This window comes from Limulus polyphemus, unplaced genomic scaffold (genome assembly GCF_000517525.1).
Source record: "Limulus polyphemus unplaced genomic scaffold, Limulus_polyphemus-2.1.2 Scaffold910, whole genome shotgun sequence".
Taxonomy (NCBI): Eukaryota; Metazoa; Arthropoda; class Merostomata; order Xiphosura; family Limulidae; genus Limulus; species Limulus polyphemus.
In genome coordinates, this window is record NW_013666520.1 from 97,841 (window position 1) to 122,629 (window position 24,789).

Below are 24,789 nucleotides of genomic sequence, written 5' to 3' on the forward strand. Positions count from 1 at the left end.
GTTTTAATATTGATCAAAACATTTTTCTATAAACCCTCACTTTTTATTTTTTTTTTACTTATTACATATATATATATATATACATAAAACCTTCCAAATATACCTAGGAATGGTGTTTAATGATGATATTAATCTTTTTTTTTATTTGCTAAAGTTGCAACATCTATGATAGTTGTGCCTGAACCACTAAAGACTGAGGGAAAAAAAACATTATTTTTGTTTTATTTAGTAAAAGGATTCATTAATAGAAATACAAAAACTTTCCAGGTTTATTAGAAAATAATCTTAAAAATAGTACTAGACAAAGTGAGCAGTTAAAAAAAAAAGTCAAGGTTTATCATCAAAGCATAAAATCAAGTATTATATAAAAATTTAATCCAAAATTAATACCTCACACAACCACTACAATAAACATAGAAACATACATAAAAAAAACAGAAAGGAGGATGAAAAGACAAAAGAAAAAAAAGACTCGCAGCTTTCAATCTGTTAAAGGAAACAAATACTAATTGCCTGTGTATTAATGTACAATTTACAAAAACAAACTTTAACAAAATAAATATCTTTCTGATTCAGCAGATCTAAAGCCAAAACATATTTCTACAATATCTACAAATCTGGGATTAATTATACAAAATATTTATATAACAGATGTTGTTCAAATTTACCTGAGATACATAGTCCTTTGAGCCAGATACAATGTAACCAAAGTTGACAAACCGTGCCACTTCTTCCATAAATATAAACCCTTTCCATCCCCATGAAGGAGTCTTTGACAGCTTCAAGTGAGATGTTTGTTTTTCTGTGACAGATGTCTCCAATGGCACTGAATTGGATAAATCTTTACCCCCCGAGGCTTGATTGTTGGTAGTAATTGTCTTCATAGTTCTCAAAATTACCCTGAACATAAGTAGTTTGTTAGGAATAATTAAATACTATAGAATTCATAAGTTTTCATGACATGTATGTTAAAAATAAATTGGAAAAATATTAACTTAATATAGATAATGTAAAACAATCTAAACCTACCTGATAAAAGAGATGAATGTGAAACCAGATTTTGTACAATAAACACAAAAAAAATTCACAAAGTACTGAGATACATATATTATCTATTTTGTAGAATCTACATAAAAAAATATTCTATATTTCAACTTAATTACCTGTATACATCTTATAAATTATCAAATGAATAATTTCTCAAATAACTTTCACTTCCACTGAAATGACTTAACATACCCTGTAGTGAAAGTTGGAGAGGTTTTCTCGACAGGTTTCATTTCACAGTAAACAGAGTTGTCAGTTTCTCTTTGCTCAATTTTCCTTTTCTCTTCAACAGCTGGATTTAAAACAACTGTGTCAAGATTCTTTTCTTGGTTTTTATCTGATGGAAAGTTTGATGTTACAGATTCAGTCTTAACTGAGTTGACTACTGCTTCATTACTATCCAACATTATTTTGTTAACATATTCAGAGTCTGTTAGGCATGTATCTTTACCGAGGTTTTTCAGACTAGTGTTTTGTGATTGCCCAGTAACTGCCGAACATTTTTCTTGCAGTGGCTCAGCAGTTGTCTTAGCCAGATATTTTATGTTTGAGTTTGTCCTATCTTCCATGCCTATTAAAATCTTCTTTTTATTGGGTGATTCCTCCTTTGGAGGAGGGATCTTACCAGTACAAATTTGACACTTAAGATCAAACAAGTGGGAGTGATGTTGATCAGTAGTATCAATCAGCATTCCAAATGACTGAAGAAATAAACTTCCTTGGTCTATCTGCTTTTTTGGAGACTGTTGAGGGATAAAAAACATAAAATACAAGCTTATTTCAAATTCTTGAAATTGTGTATTTCTCAACACAAAAACTAGTTAACAATAACTGAAAATAAGATAAGATATGCAAGGTGTGACAGTTAAGGCAAAATTATTTTTGTTTTATGATTTTGTGTGAATTTTAGTGACCTGTGTTTCCAGAGTTTCAAAATTTAAAACAAATTCTTTAATTTTAGATTTTTCAATGAATTTATGAAGCCCTGTAATTATCAATAACCTAGATATCAATAATATTTTAACCATTACATTTCTAACTAGTGTAACAAATTTAAATATTTATAAACTATCAAAAGCAATTGTTAACCATTTTATCAAATTAGGCAATATGTGTGGAGAAACTTGTCTTGTGCAAAGCAATCAAAATCCTTCAAAAGTCTTGATTTGACATTTAATCCTTAAATTAATATTTTTCCTTACATGATAATAAAATCCTTTATATATACAATTTTCCTGAAGTTTATCTTTTTGGAGCATTTTGTTTTAGGATAAAGATGTACATGAAGGCAAAAGTGGTGTCTTTTATAGCCTATGATAAGGTAGCAACCCTAGTGGAGTTGCAGAAAGTCTAAACCGGGGTTGCAAACATTTTATAAAATATTTTTTCTGTAAAATTCACAGACAAAAAAATAGCAATTTTTTATATCATTTTATCTAACAAAAATAAAATAATTAAAATTCTTTATAAATCATCACATTTTAATACCTTTGAAAACAGGAATTTTTCCTTACTAGTGACAACAAAAGATAAAGGATACAGCACCAAAATGAATTATTAAATCATAAAAATTCTATCGCATTGACTGAAAAATGTGGACTAAGACCAACAAGTCCAAAATCATGTTTAAAACAAGCACATGGTTTACATTAAAAATGTAAGTCACACTTCTATTTCCACAACTTTCAGACAACGTACTAGAATATTCATAATTTAGTACTTCAATGTGTAGTTGATGTATCCTAATCAATTTTACCAATGAAAAGTTTAATAAAGTATTATCAATACAATTTAGATTTTTTTGTATGTATGGTTGCTGTGAAGGTGGTATTTCTTGGGCTCTTGGCAAAGGGTTACGCACAAAAATTTTGAGAACCACTCCTTACCTTAAATAATATGAAAGCATTTATAATTTTTTGCACAAAACTGCTTCAGAATAAACTTTTGTTTGAAGCATTACCCCCAGTATGATTCTATTTTATATAACAGCTATAAATAAAAATTGTGAATACCATACAAATTTTGAAAAACAGAAAATACATAAAGTTTCCTGATAGAAACTAGTTTCAAATTTTAAATATTTATAACATACTAGTTGTTTTGATATTTTTACATATTTAACTTTAAACTTACTGTAAACATCTCCCTAAACTCAAACAAAGGATCCCCTTTCTTTTTATCAAGTTCATTGATAAATAAGAAATATAAATTTAATTTTATTACTTAATGGCAAGTTACATTATACATTTAGCATAATAGTAAATTATAATAGGCTTAATATTTATGATCATAACAAGTTTAGTTAAAAATCTATGGGAATGGTAAGTTGAAGTTTTACATTTGCATTTCTATCAGTAATAATTACAAGTGATCAATGAAAACTATCTAGTTTCTTATCATTTTTTGAAGAGAATAAGTGGCACATTGGCAAATCAGAACCATAAAGAATATATTTTATGCCGACAAATGATCCTAAGAGAATAGACTTTGTTTCCAAAGAAATGAAAATTGAGACTGAACAGAAACTGAATCCAAAACAATCAGTCATAATATTATAAGATGTGAAAAAATTAAGAGAAATTATTTTGTTTGGTTTTGTTTTATTTCACATTGCACACAAAGCTACAGGAGGGCTATCTCGCTAGCTGTCCCTAATTTAGCAGTGATAGACTAGAGGGAAGGCAGCTAGTTAACACCACCAACTCTTGGGCTACTCTTTTACCAACAAATAGTGGGATTGATTATCACATATAATGCTCCATGGCTGAAAGGACAAGCATGTTCAGTGACACAGAATTATTTTGTTTAAACTAAAATCATCAGACTGCACCTGTATTGTTCAAGTATAAACTGTGATAATACCAGTAAGACAAGTGCTATAATGCTCCACGGCTGAAAGGACAAGCACATTCTGTGACACAGAATTATTTTGTTTAAACTATAAAATCATCAGACTGCACCTGTATTGTTCAAGTATAAACTGTGATAATACTAGTAACACAAGTGCTATAATGCTCCACAGCTGAAAGGACAAGCACGTTCTGTGACACAGAATTATTTTGTTTAAACTATAAAATAATCAGACTGCACTTGTATTGTTCAAGTATAAACTGTGATAATACTAGTAAGACAAGTGCTAATTGCTGCTGTAATCCGCTTGATAATGAAGTTGAGTCTGGAAATTAAGATAGCTAATACTACGTACCTAATAGGAATTTTTTCCAAAATATTGTCTATACTGGGGCATAGTTATATGCTAATGGAACAACTACATACAAAACTCTATCATAGTTTCTTGTAGTTTAATTTGCATTGTGTTTTGAGAAAAATAAGATTCAAATGAAAAAAATATATATGAGTATCAGCTAAAAAACAAAATAAAAACATATATGCCTAAAAACCTTGGGTAAACACAATCATGAAAGAGTAGTCTGATTAAAAGCTTATGTGACAAGAAAACTCAACCCTATGAGTAAACTAAATTTTAGTATTAACCAACTATAGTAGTAGGTTGTATAATTACTGGAAGCAAAGAAATCAGTATATCAAAAACGAAAAGTGGCCAGGAAATGGTACATTAATTTAGGGGAATATTATTAACGATATAACTTATGTTCATACCTCAAGCTGTTGAGATCGCTTTCTATCATCTTTGAAAGACAAATCTTGAGGAGACATCCTTACAAGTCGATCTGGAGGTATTATTCCTTTTAAAACCTTTCGAAATAAGATCTGAAACAAAAAAGAAAAATAATTACGAAAAATAATCAAAAATTTTAAGGGAAAAAATATTTCTATCATGGGTGTAATGAATAATATTTCTATATTGAAGTTACTTCAAGTACATGAGAGCAGCAAGCTAATGACAAAATGACCTACAAAAGTCAAATATATCGTAACTAAAATAACTGCTAAAAACTAATAAGACAAAATCAATAACGAGCATCACAATTCCAGGCACTTTTTCTTTTTAAATTACTTACTAAACAAATGATAGTAGATTATAAGAAACTTGGCAAACAATGTAAGAAAGTATATTTACTATAAAAAAACAACTCAAATTACCTTCAAAGTGTGTGCCATACAATAACAGCATCAATAAAGTTAAAAAAAAAAATCTAATTGATATGTAACAAAGTAGTATCTATCTCAAACAAGCTAACTATAATGCATTCATAATCAAGGCACAACAACAAACCTTATTTTTTGGGTCCTTGAAATTGATTATCAACACACAATACACATTCCTATACTTCACAATATTTTCTTTGTGTAGTTTGTAAAGCTCCTTCTCTATATGAAGGGTGATGCTTTTCAATTCATCAGATGTAAGAAGAATATCATCTGCATTCTTGAGCCTGGGTAAAAATAGAAAATATTCTTGTTTCAAATTCTTCCTAAAAGAAGTTACACAAAATAAATATTTAGTGTCAATACACAGAACACTTTGAAGTACATGAAAACAAGATGCAATATTTAATCATGAAAGCTACAAGGAAAATTAAGACTTATGCAAATGAATTGATTGCCATAAGACATCCTTTGTTTTTATCATTGAGAGTATACCACTTGTAAGTTTAATAGTACCATATCAGAAGTACAAATATACCTGCCCACACAGCTACAAACAAGAGTACTCAAAATATTATAAACATGAAGAAAAAGAATTTTGTTAATGTTCTCAAAGTATTACAATCTGGAATAAAAAAAAACCTATATGAGTTTAAAGAGGCATATACCAATTTGAATAGTTAATTCAGATAGTTGCACATAGTTACACAATGGCTATCTGCACTAGTCAGTCCTAATTTTGAACTGATACTCTAGAAGAAAGGCAGACAGTCAACTGCACTGATTGCTAATTCTTAAGCTACTCTAATCAAATAATAGTATTTGACTGTCATTTTTATACCTCACCCATGGCCTAAAAGTGGGAGCAAACTTCTTTGCAATGGGATGCAAACCATGGATCTTCAGTTCCATAGTCCAGACACACTAACTACTATGCCATGTTTTTGAGAGAGAAAAAGAATGAATCTTGTGTAGAAATACATCAAGAGGTCACTTTACAAAAGTATTAAATCTAACTTTATACAATACCAAACAAACATACTAGAACCACTGTAATAAATATTAATCCCTGTATTGTACCATGATGGCAGTTGGAAACTGATAGTTTTTATCACCCTAACTAGAAAAGAGTATATATTCAAGAACAATTTTTTTTAATCATTTTGTGTGCAGTTATTTAACAATCTTGTGAACTGGATGTAAGCAGTCATAAACTTACATTAATTCTTGCTTCTAGCTGAGGTTATCTACCATAGTGGCCATTCCAGAATATTGAGGAATATTTGTCCAAAATCATTTTGTGTGCAGTTATTTAACAATCTTGTAAACTGGATGTAAGCAGTCATAAACTTTTATTAATCCTCTCTTCTGGCTAAGATACGTACCATAGTGGCTATCTCGTAGGGTTCCAGAATGAAAAATTAGAAAATCTAAATGCAGAAACTTATTTCAAGTGAGCTCTTACATGTCCATGTCTATTTTAATGTAGATCTGTAGATCCAGTTTTGATGGTCCCTAAAACTTTTCTTGTCCCCACAAGAGGCTCAATTCGAAATTTCCAAAAACTTAATTTACATAGGTGTTTTAAACAGATTTTCATTTTCAATTGAATCTGATGGTCTCCAAAACCCTATTTTTAGGTTCCCTCATAGACATTTCCATAAACTTTTTTCTCTGTTTATATTCTGAGAGGGGAAATATCAAAATCATATATGCAAAATTTCAAGTAATTTTATCAAAAACAGTAAAAGTTCAAAAATCAAGTAAACAAAAATACATACAGATAAGGAGAATTAGGTCATGTTTTTATTTCTAGTGTTTAACAAGGGTATTTTTCAAATATTTTTAATAGTCACTGAATCTACAGTTTATTTCATATAAATGGTCTTGTAACACTATCCCTAAAAGGTATGCAACGGTCTCTAAAGTGGTACACACTCGTGCATGCATGTTTCTATAGCTGATAACTATGGGTAATTCACATAACTCTGAACTTCGTAGTGGTACTTTGTGCTTTTTATTACCTGCTAGTTAAGACATCCTTTAAGGCTCTTCTAACATTCAAGCGAAGTTGATTAAAATCCAAATTTATTGAATCTTCTTTTTCTTCAGTTTTCTGTTCATTTTTTGATGAGCTTTGTTCTAAAAAAAATCATATAGTGTGATTTAGAACCTACAATCCATAATAGATGTCACAATGAGCAGATTTCAACTTTCACCCAACAAAAATACCTTCTACAATAACTTACAATGTTAAGTGTTATGACATTTCAGAGTAAATTTAAAAAACACAAATATGAAGAAACCCCAAAACTCTAATACAGTGTTTGTATACATGTAAATTTTCCTACATTTTAAAGCCAAACAATATGGTTATGTAACGTTTAATTCCTATTGCCATATATTACCTATTCTTTATAAAAACTGATGTCTATTCAAGCAATTTTATAATAGTTTGTCTTAAGGATGCATTTTTTGGCTTCAACATCGTGTGTATAATGTTTACCAAATATACACCCACAATCAATGGCACTTGAAAATTTTCAAAGACTGGAATGGGGCCCTCAGGACTTTAATAAATATCGACAATAAACACTGCCAATACATATAAAATCAGTTTTTCACGGTATTGTACTAGAAAAAAATAAAGTTGGCTGCACTCAGAATACACTTGTCTAAATATATAGGGTACTAGAAATGGTATAATGCTGAGAATAATTTGTATGGCAGGGTTAACTTCTTTGATTTCTTTTAACTCTCTCAGCATGGGCTTGGTCCCAGGGACCAACCTCGTAACCATTTTTTGCTTGTTATAGTTTTCATGCTATAACTTTTAAATTAGTATGCGTATCCTCACAAAGGTTTGCAGGTTATCAGTAAATGGATTTTTTATTAAGCTTTAAGATTCCTCAAGTAATGTTTTTCTCACAACTTTTTTCTTTTTGAATGTTGACTATTGAACATGCAAAGGAATTTTGATTTTAAGATTAAAAATACTTTTACCACAAAATTTTCAAATTTCACATGTGAAATCTTTATAACCTCCAGATAATTATCAAGCATTTTTCAGAAAAAACTTTATATTATATTATATTCTATCTGTTATTTTCACTATTGTATCTCAGTATGGATTTGGTCAATTTGACTGACCTTGTAACCACCATAAAGAAATTAGGAAATAAATATAAAATATAATTACTACAAATTATAACATAAAAACACAAATGTTTAGTCCATATAGCTTAAATATCATAACATTACATATCTATATATATTTATTATTTTTATTATATTGTCCTTTCAGCTGTGCATGGTTAACATTCCAGAATTTGCAATAGTGTGGTGCTCATGCACTCATGTTACCATATCCAAGAATTTAAAAATGGCCTTTACTGTCTTGGTTGTGTTTAGTGGACTAGTATTTTGTAAAATACAGTTACATTTCAGTTATAATACATTATATATGTATATACATTATTACTATTTAAAAATTTAAACTTATTTTACTTAAAACATAGAACGGTAAATAAAGAAGTATAGCAAACAATTATCTCTTCTAGTTACAAGTTTTGAACTCGTTTGTTGTTTGCCATAGGTTGCTAAGCCTTATCAAATTTCGGATGTGGAGGACGTGAAACGAAATAATTTTTTTTAGGTTTTATATATATATTTTGGAATAACCAAAACTCATAAATTATTATACCAATACCACAGCATTCCACTATAGTTTATCAAGCTTAGTAATTAAGCTGTATTTGGGTCTAAAAAAATATGAAATTTCGAGCTTATTAATGTCTTACCTCATCACTTGGAATCTAGAATGAAAAGAAAGAGTTTGCTGTGCAAATAATTTGCAGTGGCTGAGAAAGCCACTAGGGGACAATCTGAGCTTTCAATTCATTATACACATGTCATTGGGCAAAGTAGGTGTATGTGAGAAAATATTTTCAAAAAATGGAAGAGGTGGGCAGGGCCACCTTGATTGATTTAATAAATATATTAATATCTCAGAAAACAGAAAAGATAGGAGGGTCTTATTTTATATTTTAGCTTGTCAATATCGATAATTTTGGTATCTAATTCGTTAGAAACTATAGACTTTGTATTTGAACATCACAAACATGTAATTTCAACCAATGCTGCATTCAACATACCACGTGACACACAAAAATTAATATTTAGGATTTTTCTTTTAAATTTACTTTTCAATTAAAATATTAACTAATGTATAATACTAAAATCTGAATTATAATCTACAATTTGATACCAAAGTTAATGAAATACATTCATAAAATAGTAGTTAAATAACATTTTGAATTTGAGTCAACAAATGCGACGACATGACCTTTGACCCTTGTCAGTAGGGTTAAAAGGGCAAATAACATTCTGTGTTAGTGAAAAATGTTGTTAATCATGTTCATATCTAATGGTACATTTCCATCTAATACAATAATGCCCCAGTCCATCATATCTGTATAGCCCAAAAGTGGTTTGAAGAGCACAGTGATGTACCCACCACTTTCTTGGTTGACAAAATCACTAGATTTCAATCTAATTGAGCATTTTTTGAGAGATGCACTTGAATGAGGCATTTGCCACTGTAATCTTCTTACAATATTTATAAATCAAAGCAAAACAAAATCCTGAATGAATGGACTGCAACTGAGCTAATCACTTTCAAGCATCTTGTGAACTCTATGCCACACTGAGTTCAACTATTAATACGGTAAAATGTAGTCCAACCCAATACTGAATAAAGTAGCCAGTCATTGTATAAATAATAACCTTTCTCATTATAATAGATTATTTCTTCAGAGATTTAAAAATATCAATTATTTACATTTTTTCCCTGTCATTAAGAAAAAATACCTAGAGCTCTTAAATACTTTACATACCTTCTTTCTTCACTTTCAGCTGTTTTTCTTCTTGCTCTTCAAGTTTACAAACATTATCTTTTGTTGTCTTTTTCTTTTTTCCAAGGTTTTCTGGATCTTCACCTTCTTTCTGATCATTAATAATTTCTTTATGTTTCTTAAACTTTTTAAATTTGTGAATAGCCAGCTTTTCTCCTTTTTGATGTTTATCTTTGAAATAGGTTTCTTTGTCTTTCTGAAATTCTTGTTCTCTAGAAACTTCTGTATGTAGTCTTTTATTACTTGCAAGAGTAACATCTATTTTTTCTAATAACACCTGGATATGACAGTTGGCCAAGTTCTCAATTTTTTTCTGTTCACTTTCATCAGTTTGCATTTTTACTGAATTTTTGACTGAATAGCCATTTTTGCTTCCATTTCCCTGCTTTGAAGCTAAACAAACTTCTACTCTTTTACTATTATTACATATTTGTTCTTTCTGATGAAAACTATGAACTGACAATGATTGTTTATTATCACAGGTGTTTCTGAGTTCTTCCCCCTTTTTTATATTATCATTTTTTCTTTCACTTACAGTTTTCATTTGTTTCTGTAACTTAATCTTTTTAGGTTCTTGTGACTGTACATCTTCACTTGATTCAGTACACTGAGAGTTACTGCAGCTTAAAGATTCACTTTTTCTCCAATCATCTCTAGAATCTAACAACTTTTTTTTAAAGTGACCATTAGAGCTTTTAAATTTCAGTCTTTTCCTTTGCTTAATCTTTATTTGCTGTGGCATTTTTTTCACTTCACTGTGTGAATCTTTACTTGATGATTTATTTTGCTTGTATTTAAAGTGATCAAATTCTGTGTTTAATTCTGTGTATGATCTTGCTTTGTGAAGTTTTTTGCCTGCAAGCAAAATTCTTTGTCTCAATTTGTTTTTTGCAACGATGTTTTTATTTGTTTTAGATATATTCTTCATAGGTCTACCTTTTTTCTTTGGAGCAAAGCTTGAATCCTTGGCTGAAATTTTTTTCCTGCTTACTCTAGACGTACTATTTATTTTTGATTGTAAAACCGTATTGTTCTTACTGCATATTTTCTTTCTGGAACTGCTGTGAATCTTATTTTCATTTTTTGACTTTTTATTTAATTTTTGAACATTTTCTTCTTCTTCAAATGTATGAATCATTTTATAACTGGAATTCTTGCCCTTTGAATTTTTGCCTTTATTTGGGATTGAGGTAACTTTTTTCTTTGACTCTTTTGCCTGGTTTGCAGTTTTGCCCTTCTTTCCTGATGAATGCCTAGAATCAACTGGCTCAATATCTGAGGCCTGTGAGTTGACAGGAATGACACTTATATTGATATTTTTACTATCACTAATATCATCACAGTCCATCCTGGCTTGTTCAGCCAAAGCTTTCTGCTTCTCCATCTCTTCTTTTTCTTGTCGTTGTAATTCAGCATTTTCTGCTCTTATTTTTTCAACAAGAGCACGATCAATTTTATCTATTTGTCTCTGTGACCTTCGTAGAGGTGTTGAACGTTTAGATTTTTTATGGCTAGTCTTCTCTGTAATACTATCATTATCAAGATCTTCCTCCTCTCCTTCTCCTTGTGTTTCCCTTAGAAAAAAGGAACAAAATATTAAGAATAATTATCTTTTATATTCTAAAAAAATAACTTACATGAGTGAAGATCAAGTTATTAAATTTACTGATATACACACACATAAAAAACAACAGAAACATACTAATGGAATAATTTAAGCATTTATATATATATTTATATATACCACATTTAAAAAAATAGCTTATAAGATTTGAGATCAATATGTATGTGTACATTTTTACTTCCTAACACTACGTTGGCTAAATCTTACAAAGACTACAACTTTCTCCGCTAAGTGCTTCTATTAAAAAGGGCATTTAGAGATAACAAAAATAAATGTAAGTATGAATTAGACAAAAATAATTACCCAAAAAGAGATATCTTGAAATAAATATTAAAAATGAAATACACAGAATGTATGTTAGTTTTTGGAATTTCATGCAAACCTTCTCAAGGGCTATCTGTGCTAGCCTTCCCTAATGTAGAAGTGATAGACTAAAGGCAAGGGAGATAGTCAATAACACCCACCACCAACTCTTGGACTACTTTTTCACCAATAAAAAGTAAGATTAACTGTGACATTGTAATACCCATTATAGCTGATACGGCAAGCAGATACGTGGACGGGATTCGACTCGCAACCCACAGATTGCAATTCAAACATCCTAATTACCAGACATATAATTAAGGTTTTATCTTTTTTAGCTTTTGGTGTACCACATTATAAATGACCAACTCTGGAAAAGTCATTTTGGACAACTGTAATTATGTTATTCTTTATTTGTACATCAATGTCATTTGTTACATAAAAAAGTAACTTAAAGTTACACACTAGTTTTTAAAATATATTACATATATATTTAAGTGAAAATACATACAGCAGGTTAAAAATACTTCAATACATAATTTTTTAGGATGTATTATTGACACAAAATTGTTTACTTATAGTTTTCATTAAACAAAAAAATTTAATAACTTAGTCAAAACAAAAAGGCCTTTTGCTGATTGGATTTCTCAGTCACCTGTCTGCTTTTTTAATATGTGCTTTCCCTTTCAAAATATATTGAATATAACAATATAAAGTCATTGTTTGATATTTAAAAAAAAGTAAAATAAAAAATAACAATAAATTTCACAAGAAAACGATTTTGCAAAATCAATGGGGTTAAAGACATACTGTCATCAATTACCTAAAAGTAAAAAGAAAAGACAGAGTAGAAGGAGTTATGTGTTAATTATATATAGGTTCCAACAGAAAGATTTCACCTCAAGTAGGTACAATAAGTTGAGTTTTTAAAGGCATTATATAAAGGATGAAATATGAAAACAGATAAAAACTTTCTTTAGAAAATCTATCTGCCTGTGGTTAATAATGCTTGTGTTAAAATTATGATTCTCGAGCTGGATGCAAGCTAATTTTGTTTCTACTTCATAAAAATGGTTAACTTTCTATTTTTGTCTTAATGATATATCTTGCAACACACAAAAAAAGTTATATAGTTACCATAATATGTTAATGCTTATTTTCAAGTTAATTAGACAATGAGTCCAGACTTGTGCCTAAAGTTTATTTCATTGCACTGTATGAAAAAACAGCTAGCTCATTAGTCCAATATCAGCTAGCATATCAGACTGTGGTTTAACCCTGGTGGCTAATTCATGAGTTATTGATGATGGCTCAACAAAAGTAATGGTGGATAATAATGTTATGTCAAGTGATACAATAATCAAGAAGAGCTGAAATAAGTGGAATTGCTGTGTATCTGGATGAAATAGTTCACATTCAAAAGACTCTTCCCAAAGACAATTTTATATGGAACCATAAAAAAGAAGTGAATATAAACAAACATATAGGATAAGTTCTTTGATGTAGGCTAGTGTCTGAGATTTTGGCATAATATTCACTTTCCATACCATTCTTACTTAAGTATTATTATCATAAAAACATTCTGTATAAAGGTTCAAGCTAAGCATAAGCCAATCGTGAAGAACAAAAAGCATTCTGTGAAATTAGACACTTTTATGAAGTATATTTTCGAAATTTAAAAACTTGATAAACTTTATGTATCTTCTTGGTTACAATTATATGTTCTATCAGAAACCTTTGTGACTTACAATAGAACATATTAAAATATTAATAAATACAAAAAGTAACTGTTGTTTACAACTATAAAAAAACAACAAAGATTGACAAGGCAAGCACATTAAGTTAAAAGTATTCAGGTTTCAAATTATTTAACCTTCTTTGCTCTTTATAAATGTCTTATGCTCAGCATGTATCTTTACACAATGTATTTTTAATGAGATTTCACTTGTTTTTTCAATCCTGTTTTGTACAATAACATAGATGTGTTTAGGAACATATTTCAAAATTCACTCCTGGATCAATTATGTTACTTCTTAATTATTTTATCACACTAGACTTATATTAGACAGCCACCTTTCTAAATAAACCAACTGCAACTATATTACATTATAAAAGCTAATAGTTCATTTTAAGTTAAGCATTATTTTGAAACCATGCTCTGTCTTTATTTTCCACTTATAATATCTGTAAAATTATAACAGTTAGTTGTTCACTCTCATTTATTTCTTATCTGAAGCAAAATCTTAACTTTAACGAGTACTTATTGTTTATTCCAGAATCCTGACATAACTAACATGATTACTCTCAAATACATTCAATAACAAACTTTGTCTTAGCTAAGAATACTAGATGAACAGTTTAATTTGAGTTTATTTACCAATGATAAATACTTTTACAACTTACAGCTTTTATGGCAAGCAAGAATTTTTATCTAAACAGACATGTTTCAATTGGTGGTTTGTCTGTTCTCCACTACACAAGATTTAACAGAAAAGAAGGTATTTTTTATTTACATCAACATTTAACATTATAACAGTGAGTGAACAATGTATTTAACTTAGATAATCAATAATGGTTACTTAATTGTATGGATACCAATACATATGAATTGAAAGATTATTTATTCACAGCTGAAAAAAAACACTAAATGAATTTATATATGTTGAAGATATTGAAAGAAAATTTTGGGTAAGATAAGATCATCTGAGGAAATAATAAAAACACATAGAAAGTTGTGTCTGGGTGGTTTTTTGGTTGCGGGATTCGTTAACTTTATTAATAAGACTTTTCTGATTTTTCTACTGTTAATGTCAGGTTCATGTTTTAGTATGGTGACATCCGGTTTGGAAAAATTTTGGTTGTTTTTTTTTCATATGCTTGTGGACATAGGAAGGGTATTTTTAATGTTCTTTTAACCTATTGTTCAAATTGCATCCTCTTTCACCTGTGTAAAACACTGGACAATTAGTACATTGAATTTTGTAAATGTTTCCCAGCAATGTGGGTTTATTATATAGTTTTTTAACATGTTTTTAATTTTCATTCCTAGATTGAAAGTAGTAATTATGTTAAGGTTATATTTACATTAAAAGTTTTTCCAAAATTTCTGTTAGAGGTATGTTAATGTTTTCTATATATGGAATAGTGCCAATAATTGGGTTTCTTTCTTTATTAAACATGTTTTGTCAATGATATTTGGAGTGCATAAAGGGTATGTTAAATTTAGAAGGATTTTTAGAGCGCCTAGTTTCTTATGGATTATGCAATTAGAAAACTAGTTTATGTTTTTTTCCACTGTATGCGATTTTTCTATGAATTTTAGAGGAGAAGCCTTGAGGAAGCTCATGTGATGCTAATGTTTAAAAAAATTATTGTGTAGTTATTTTCATTTTCAGTATGTTGTTTATGTGCTGAAGTAATTTGTTTGTGTAACTTGGTAACTGCAAAAAACATTTCTGTATGTTTCACAGTGACTTTGATTACATTATGAATTCTAAGATAACCCCCAAAAATCTTATTCCAGTTTTAAAAGCTTTCAGTGCCAATGTTTGTAGTGTTTGTTTTGGACATGGTGACATTTATGAATTACTAATATTTATGAATACGAATGTAGAAGTGGCCATTATATTACTACTGGGCTGGTTTGTTTGTTTTGTATATTTAAATGAGCCAATTCTGAAATTGGATTTAGATTTGCATAATCTTAAGTTCTACATGTTCATCTTCCATAAAAAAAGCATACTCATGGTTACATTTTCCACTATAAATGTGCATGTTGCTGCTGTTTATTTCATGTTTTTTAATGTGTTAGTGTTTTCCTGCAAGAAGAATGGAAAACATTACAGTTTAAATAAAGTCTTTTAATTTTTTAATTCCAAACATTCTACTATTTTGTTGAATTCTGGATATTTCTAAGGCCAGTCTTCCATTTCATGCTCAATTCTGAGCAAATTGACAGTTATCCATTTGTAAGTCTATATATATATATATATGATATTGTGACATTTCTGCTGCTTTTAGTTTGTTAATCTAATATCATTTTTAGAACTACAAACCCAAGGGCCTGCGGCCCACATTTACAGGAATACTATAATGCAAATGTAATGCTTAAACTACTATTTTGTACTTTTTCAGTTTAATGGTTATTGCTGCTATAATTCATATTTAATTTCTTTAACCATGTGACGAACGGTAATTAGTAGACCTACCTATATACATGCCGTAATGTAAATCAATGCAAAATTTGGGGTCTGCTTTCAGAGAATCCCCATAAGTGTTTTTGCAAAATATCCAGGTTCCCTAAGGGGTTGGGTGAAAAGTTTTAACTTTGTGCAAATCATGGGGCTGAGACAAATAGTTTGGCACCATTTAGGAGTTGGTGAGACCAGCAGTTTAGGAGAAGGGTTTTTTGGAAAATCCCCAGGTTCCCTAAGGAATGGGATGAAAAATTACCTCGGGACTGAGGTAATTCATTTGGTACAACTTAGAAGTTGATGCGACTAGCTGTTTAGGAGTTATGTAACACCGACACTGAATCTTATTTTATATAGATGTTTTCTACTAAGAATACTTTAAGATCTAACAATTTTGTTGTTTTTCTCTTGTGAATATGTGTCTATCTGTACATGATTCCCAGTCTGAAGTTTTGTTTTTTATAAACAAACACAGAATAGTTCTTAAGTATACAAGTTAAAATTACAATATCATTATCAAAGTCAGCTATTCCATAAAAAGTTAGTTTTGCAGAGCTTCTGGTTTGTCTGTTGGATATCAGTGTACATGAATACCTCATTATCAACTAATCTTGTTTAAATTTTTCTCTTAAGGATTCTATCTAATCATTATTTACATTTAAATAATGCCTCATGATCAACACAATTTCTAACAAAAACTTCTAAAAATCATAATACTTACATATGGTCTGACTTCCAAAAGTGTTTTGTGAAATCTGTTGCCAACATTGAATAGCTATGATCTATCATCACTTTGCCTATTTCTTCTGGCTCGAGTTCATTACCAACATCATGCAAAATTTCAGATGCCATTCCAACAACAAAATCATCATTAGGTTCAAACATTCCATTATTTGATGCTTCTTGCAAAACCTGGAAAAAGGATTTAGATCATTAATAAAGTAAATAAGAAAAAGAAAGGAAATAGGACCCTTAAATAGAGTGAAAGCCATGGAGTACCCTCATGTATCATTTATAAAGCAAGAAGATAGTCTAGGAAAGATGGCATAATCTTCTTGATTTATCAATAGACACTAAAATACAAATACGCATAATACTACCTACATATAAAGTTCAACAAAGAATTGTTATGCAATGTATATACATAAATAGTGAAAACACTTTTGATTGCTGTTCCGAATCTTATGAAAACAAGGACCAAAATCAGCTATGGGAAAGTGACAAGTTTTTACAATGATGGTCTAGGCTTTCAATATTACTGTTTGTTCTTAATGGGTACTATAAATACCCATTCCTAGAGAATGAGAAGACTTAAATATTCCCTAATAAAAATAATTATGGATGTTATAAGCATAGTTCAAGAAAATGATCAACAATAACAACACAGAATAAACAATGATTTTAAAATATCATTGTTGAAAATACCTTGTACCTAGATAAATTTGAGTTTGAATGATTGCTGACTTTTTGAATTAACTCATTACAAATTGCTGTTCTTATTATGTACAACTTCCATTCCATTTGAATAATTGTATAAAAGTAAAGATGAAAAATAAAAATACATTACTGAAATTTGTCAATTCTGCTTATAAATGTCAGCTTATAATCTCACTTACTAAATGCTCCAGATCCTCAAAACCATTGTCAACCTGTGCTGTCTCAGGTGGCTGAGCATGTGGAAGGTCTGTAGTAATGGTTTCTTCTGAAAACACAAAAGAATGACAATATGTCAGTCTATTCCACTTTGAAAAATTACACAAACATAGTTGTTTTAGGTAAACTAGACTATCAGTTCAACAAAGTTGTTGAACTTCAAGTCAAATGAGTAAAAAATCCTAAGAACCAAAACATATTAATAGTAACATAAACACTGGTGTGTGACTCTTGTTATACAAAACTGAAGTAATAACATCAAACAAACACAAATTTAAGGTATACAAAAACTGAATTTAACACATTTTACATGGAAAACTTTTGTTCTGACACATTAAAAGTGCCAAGCACCTTGTAAACAAAAGACTGATAACTTCCTTTCTAAGCATGTAATTGATATGAATTGCTCATATAAAATGTTTTTCAGTATTTTTCCGTTATATCCCCACAACTGTTACTGTTAAGCCTAACATTTAAGAACCAATTATGTTAGTTTTTATCACTAGTTTGTCTTCACACTAAAGTAATAAAGTTTATCTTTAATTATATAGAACTTAGAAAGAGAGCTTTATCCCGAGTGACAATAATTAGTCTTTGATGTATACACAATGTTAGTAATACAATGTATTTAGCCTGATTTATATTATAACTTACCTATAACTATAGGCTGAATCTAAACTAATGGATCTAAGTTCAAGTAAACAAGTTAATCCTTAAAACACAAAGAGAGAATAAACAAGTTCTTAGATTGTATTTATTTAATAAAATGATGTATTTAACCTGTTTTACAATTTACTTTAGCGTGAAGACAAACTAGTGATATAAAAACTAATATAATTAGTTCTTAAACGTTAGGCTTAACAGTAACAGTTCCAGGGGTATAATGGAAAAGTACCTGCTTTTCTGACATTTATAAGCCATCATAAAGAAAACCTTACAATAACAAAACACGTATTATGGCAATTATATATAATCTTTTTCAGTGAAAAAAAAAAACTTTTTGTTATTAGTATGTCATTTTTTTCACTCACTGTGAGACCAGTGATAGTCACACACATGCTTTAAATGGCATGTAAAATTTAAAAAAAAATTATAATGAAAACAGAGCTATTTTCTCAAACATAAATTTTTACCTAACATGTTTAAAACTTGGCATTACTTTAACTATCCACAAAGCTCTTTTTAAAATGATGTCAAGCATTTGAATAATAAATTTTGGAAGAAAATTTTGTTGATGGCATGCACAAACATTTCCATGCATGACTGCATCACATGCTAGAACAGTGTGAATATTTAACTACCTGTAAAAGAATAATTTGAGAGCAGCAATTTACATGAAATATTCTACAAAATACCGGCACCTTGGTTCACGTAACACAAAATATAAACACTATGCTGTATTTTAATCACATTATTTACACAGTTCTTCAATAAAATTAATGGCCAGTTTCCAATTTGCACATCCACAGTTACCATCAGATTGTTATTAACCATAACTTTTAATTATCATTATGGTTAGCAATATGGCAGGGATTCATTTATGGTTTACTAGATCCAATGTTTGACCACTTCAAATTTATCATTGAAATAACAATATTTTTAAGCAACAATTTTTGAAACTAAAAATTCTTTATCACTAAGCACAGCAATGCCTAGTATGTAGGGATGGGCTGAGAAAAAAATGGTTGCCGCATTCAATCTATTACTCTACGATGCTTACAAATAACTTCTGAAGTTGAGTTATAGTCTAATTTGAGCAATTAATTGCCATTATCGAGTGTTTCACAGCTTGTGAGACTCCCAGTATCAATGAAAATGTTGCTAAAGTGGAAAACTGGGAACTAGCTCAAAAGCCAAAGTGTTCATCTTTCGTTTTTCTCTTCCCACACTAGCCAAAGGATGTGTGAAGTTTTTCCAATGGCTTTAGTATGACAGAAAAGCATTTTAAGTAGTACTTAGTTTAAGCTATCAAAAAAAAAAAAAAAATTCTAGTGTAAATAATGTTATCATTACCCCTTGAAGTTAGCTATTTTACAGAAATATGGTGTTTCTTTAAAAGGCTTAAGCATAGGTTGAAACAGAATTACCAACCAATAATAGGTGAGCATGAAATGACTGTAACATTTAGAATACTCAATGCTTTTTACACTATACAATTGGTGTCTTTAGGGAGCCAACACACACTAACCTCGAAATAACGTCTTCCCTGCATTATTTGTATTTTTAAGAATTTCAAACAAACTAGTTTCTCATTAAGGAGAAGCATATCAGCAAGAGCTTATGAGAGTTTTAGCATTTTGAATTACTCCTGGTTCTTTTTCAGCAAGTAATGTTTGTCCTTCTGCCTTGTCTACTTCTAAGTCATGGCAGTTACTTCTACTCGCTCCTTTCAGCCTCACCAAGTGGCCAAATGAAGGATTAGACAAGGTGGGCCTTTTCAACTCACTCAACTTACTCAGAATTTTCCACTACCCCACATTTCACATGACTTATTGTGCATGGGTCAGGAAAATGGACATAGGTTTTGCTTTCCCACAATAATCCAAATTTCTTAGTTTAGGTCATGAAGAAAAACTACATATCACCTGGTTATCGAGAGGTGGGTGGGAATGTATTTCAGAGGTAAGTATCTTTTTTAAATTCATTTTAATTCTAAAAACCTAAAATTCAAATTAGCTAGCCTTATCTATGAAATACTAAAAGCCAGCATATCCACACTGAGATGGAGGAGCAAAATGGAAACTAAGAAGGACCACTGGTTCAACAAAACTGGTCTTTTACGTACAAAGATAAAAACCTGGACTACAACAATAAAAAAGTGTGATAAAGCAGAATAAGAGTAGAATTCAAAACCAGAGTAAAAGCAATGAATTGGATTCATGGGAGAAATGAGCGGATTCTCCCAGCCTCATAAAAGACTAAACCAAAAAGAAGACTATTTTTCTCAACAGTATAACTCATTCCCATAGACACCATTTAAATAATACATAAAGGAGGTATTGTGGTTTGTAAGTACCTGTTGAGCCATACACCTTTTTCGGTGTGGTTACAGGTAGTTTCATAACAGATATGCAGGATCATCATGCAATGTACTATCCATTTATACCAAGCTCCAAGTGAAAGATACTCAGTAGAGACGACCAGTAATGACTGAATAATTTCCTGGGGCTAAGACCCATATCCTTATAAAGAAAAGCTGTCCAATTCACAAAACTAGGTTTTAGGTCACAGAAGAGAGAACCAATAATAACTAATGACTGGAAGTGCTCCTGAGGTTCAGGCTCCCCTACACTATTATCTAAAAAGCCTGGCCAAGTCATAAAACAAGCCTAGTAATTGACCATGAAGTAGAATCGATAAGACCCAGGCAGACCCAAAGATTAGCTCAACAGCTCCAGGACAGTGTAATGGAAACACCAAATAATGTTAACAAAAAAACAAAAATCAAGCTTAAATGTAAAACATATTCTTGTTGGAGCTATAAGACATCATATGGAGAAAGAGTGTTTTATCCCCAATGTGTCAAATGCTATGAAAAAAGATGTACACGGAGATGAAAAAAGATATCCACTAAGGCATCATCAACCACAGATAGCATTCTCTGTTCCTATGCACAAGAGACAGGCTGCATGAGTGAGTAGTTGGAGAATTTCAAATACTGGAAGAAACATTTTCAGCACAAAACATTGCCTTCAGAATACACAGCAACCAAAGTTAATAGCGCAACTGTTAACATCAATATCTGATAATGAATGGAAAGCATAATTTATAATGTATAATTCATAATGTATACACATTATGTCATATGGTAGGTGGAAGAGTGGGAAACTCTGGTTAAGTTGACAAATGCTCTATATGTGTCAAGAACATTCAGAGCCTAAAGTCACATCACTGTTCATGGGAAAGTTTTTTTTATTTATTTTTGATTTATATATGTTGTAATAACACATGAAAAAATATATTTTGCAAGTTCTCATTAAAGGCCTTTTAAACAGTTAACTTTTCACATTACACATGTTCAGTAAACATATGTATAAAAAAGAAGAGTATAAAACTTCTTGCAGAAATAGGTTTAGTTAAAATTATCTCCATACATTATGAATGCATAGCTCTAATTATGTAGACTTAAAATTAACATTTGACATACCAACTTAGTTTTAGGTAAAAATTAAATTTCAATATCACACAAATTACTAACTTGGTGAATCAAAGTCTTCTGGCTTATTAACATGATCTGTAACTAACTGTTGATGAAGAATCTCTAATAGGTCATCAAGCTTCACATCTTTCTCTCCACCAAGATGATGATGGAGTGCCTCTTGAAGGAGAGATTTTACTTGTTCAACTGATAACACAGAATCATCCGAATCTTTCTCAGCCTCAGGCTCTTCACAGGGAATGCTCTCTTGTTGGTTTCTCTCACATTCCATGTCCTGAACAGAATTTTATATATTTTAAAACTAAGTTACATTACAAGTAAAATCATGTAAATGTAAACACACATCTCGTACTTAAGTACTACCAAGTGTAAGGAATAAAGATTCTTACAAGTAAGGATAATAAAAATAAGATGTTTGTGTGTAAAGACATGTATGTAAAACACAAGACCATAATAAAGATTAAACAGCTTTCATATAAATTACTATTCTTTAAATATAAATGTAGACGTTTATAATTTATGCATGTAGAATAAGCAAACAATAAATTCTCTTTGATTTACCTTGATTTTTATATTCATTTAATACCTGATATAATTGTTGTTTGTTTGTTTTTAAATAAAGTTTTGTACTTTATAAGCTTGTATCCTGAAATGTAAAAACAACAAGGGAAAAATTCATTTTACAAAAATGAAGATAAGAAATGTGATAAAGCATCACAAATAAGACAGAAATTTAAATATCAACTCTGAACTGGCCTAATATAAAGCTTTTAGTATGAAAGCTAGATACTCCCCTCACATTTCAATCATATTTCCTTCTGTATTCAAAATGTTCGTAAACATTTGATTTTTATACAAAGAGATTTTAATCAACTTTAAAAGGGTAGAATAAATCTTTCCATATCACTTGACAATTTCATGGAATCCTGCTGAACCAATAAAAGATTAATAAAAACTGTACAGAACCAACTGCAAAAAGAAACAGTTGGGAAAATTAAAGGAAAAAATCAAAACAATGCACAATAAAGTAAATATATCACAGCACAAGAAGACAAAAATTATGATTTCCTGCAGTCATGTCACAAAGACAGAAATACACAGAACCTGTTGAAATGTATGCAATTTTGTATCATCTTCCTGGATAAATTAGACCTCCAAACCAATTGTCACTGTGAAATTAGTTTAAAACATATGCTCCTGTAGCCATACTTTAAATCTGTCTCTTGTTTTCTGCTCAGAGGTTATTTTTAGGTAGCATTTCAAAAATTATTTACTAACAAGAAAAGGTCCAGATAAATATTCAACTGAAAATAAAATACAAAAGCCTGAATAACAACTAGTACACAGTTTTATTAGTACATAGTTTCACAAGGGATATGACCTTATTACATTTTCTGCTACAAATTATCTTATTGTGCAATTAAATTAATGGCTAGGTTATAATTCTTTTGCTACTTTTTGGTTTTACAAATGTCCCATATTTGTGTGAAATAAATCAAAATATTGATGTGCACATATTAAACTGTATCATGTCTGTTCCATTCCTCAAAATAATGATGTGTTGCTTTGTTTTTTAGTAGATATGTTAACCTTTGTTAGAAACACAGTAGCTAAGCCCCTACTGCTTAGGTTTTGGTATTACAGATTTTATGAAACATTATACCTGACAGAATGAAAATTTAATCCTAATTACTTTCTCTTTATATTTCATAAAATCAATATCTTTCCATAGCTACATGAGTAATCTGGATCTTAGCTGTAGAAATTATCATGGGGGGTGTCAAATACTTCTGTGATGAATGTAGGATAAAATATAACTCCCATAACTTTTGCAATACACAATAACTCTGGAGAATATGGTTGGTGGATTAATGAATAGGATTATACCTTTTATGGAAAGAAAATGCAGTTCTATAAAAAATAAAAATCCTTTAGACTAGAACAGATCAGGCAACAATTTAACAAGACTCTAAAAAAATAAATATTCCAAATTTTTTATGACTCAATATAAGCCCTCGGTTTCAACTAATTCTAAGTAACAAATTTTATAGCTTTACTTGGGAATCCCATTTATAAGAAGCAAACTTATATTTTAAACATACATATTTCAGGGCAAAAATGTTTTCTAAAGATAAGTTTTATTAGTTAATCTGAATATAAACAGCCATGGTCTAGAAGAAATAACTTGCTGAGTTCAGTTTCGAGGCAACCCTATTTTTACATGCCAGAGTTTAAAAATCCAAAAATCTAAAGTACTGCATTACTATCAAACAATGTTCTCAGAGGTGTGATGCTTTTGTAAGTTATCACAAACTAATATAATTTATTGACTGAACACTGCTTAGTAAAACTGAACTGATGGAAAGAATAAAGAGTGAGTTAAGTAATTTGCAAATGTGCTGGTCTAAGAGGGGGTATAATGCCTGCTTTGTAAAAGAGGCTGAGATTAGATCTTCAAAAATTTAAATTGTAAGGTGCATCAAGGGATTCTTCTCAGGGTCTATAAAAGGCTTCATTTCCAAAGTTAAATGAATGTCAATTGAGAATTTTTCAAACAATGAAAGAAAATGTGAGGTTTGGCATATGTAGAAATTTCTCTCTCTATGATACTCCTTGTGCAACATCATTCTTTCATATTAACTATTAAACATGAAAAGATCCAAAAATCTACGTGTCTCACTACTGCACATCTCATGCAACCAGGGTAACTGATTCATATACATTCAACAAAACAACACTAAAGTAAACTACTGCTGTGTATAATTATAATGATATTTTAATGGCTGGAGACGGCTTAAATGTGTAATGAAGAAATACTTTAATATA

At 30.0% G+C, this 24,789-nt stretch overlaps 1 protein-coding gene across 2 annotated transcripts in view; it reads right to left on the reverse strand.

The window, feature by feature from the left end:
• Window positions 1-24,789, reverse strand: part of LOC106461182 (reticulocyte-binding protein 2 homolog a-like) — a 56,970-nt gene that overhangs the window by 11,525 nt on the left and 20,656 nt on the right. For both annotated transcript variants that reach the window (XM_022388050.1, XM_022388051.1), the window contains exons 3-11: window positions 22,003-22,237; window positions 17,768-17,853; window positions 16,873-17,063; window positions 10,014-11,605; window positions 7,143-7,260; window positions 5,246-5,405; window positions 4,669-4,779; window positions 1,240-1,790; window positions 669-900 (exon numbers count right to left, since the gene is read on the reverse strand). In XM_022388050.1, the coding sequence (XP_022243758.1) occupies window positions 669-900; window positions 1,240-1,790; window positions 4,669-4,779; window positions 5,246-5,405; window positions 7,143-7,260; window positions 10,014-11,605; window positions 16,873-17,063; window positions 17,768-17,853; window positions 22,003-22,237 (3,276 nt within the window). The remainder of the gene's footprint in view (window positions 1-668; window positions 901-1,239; window positions 1,791-4,668; window positions 4,780-5,245; window positions 5,406-7,142; window positions 7,261-10,013; window positions 11,606-16,872; window positions 17,064-17,767; window positions 17,854-22,002; window positions 22,238-24,789) is intronic.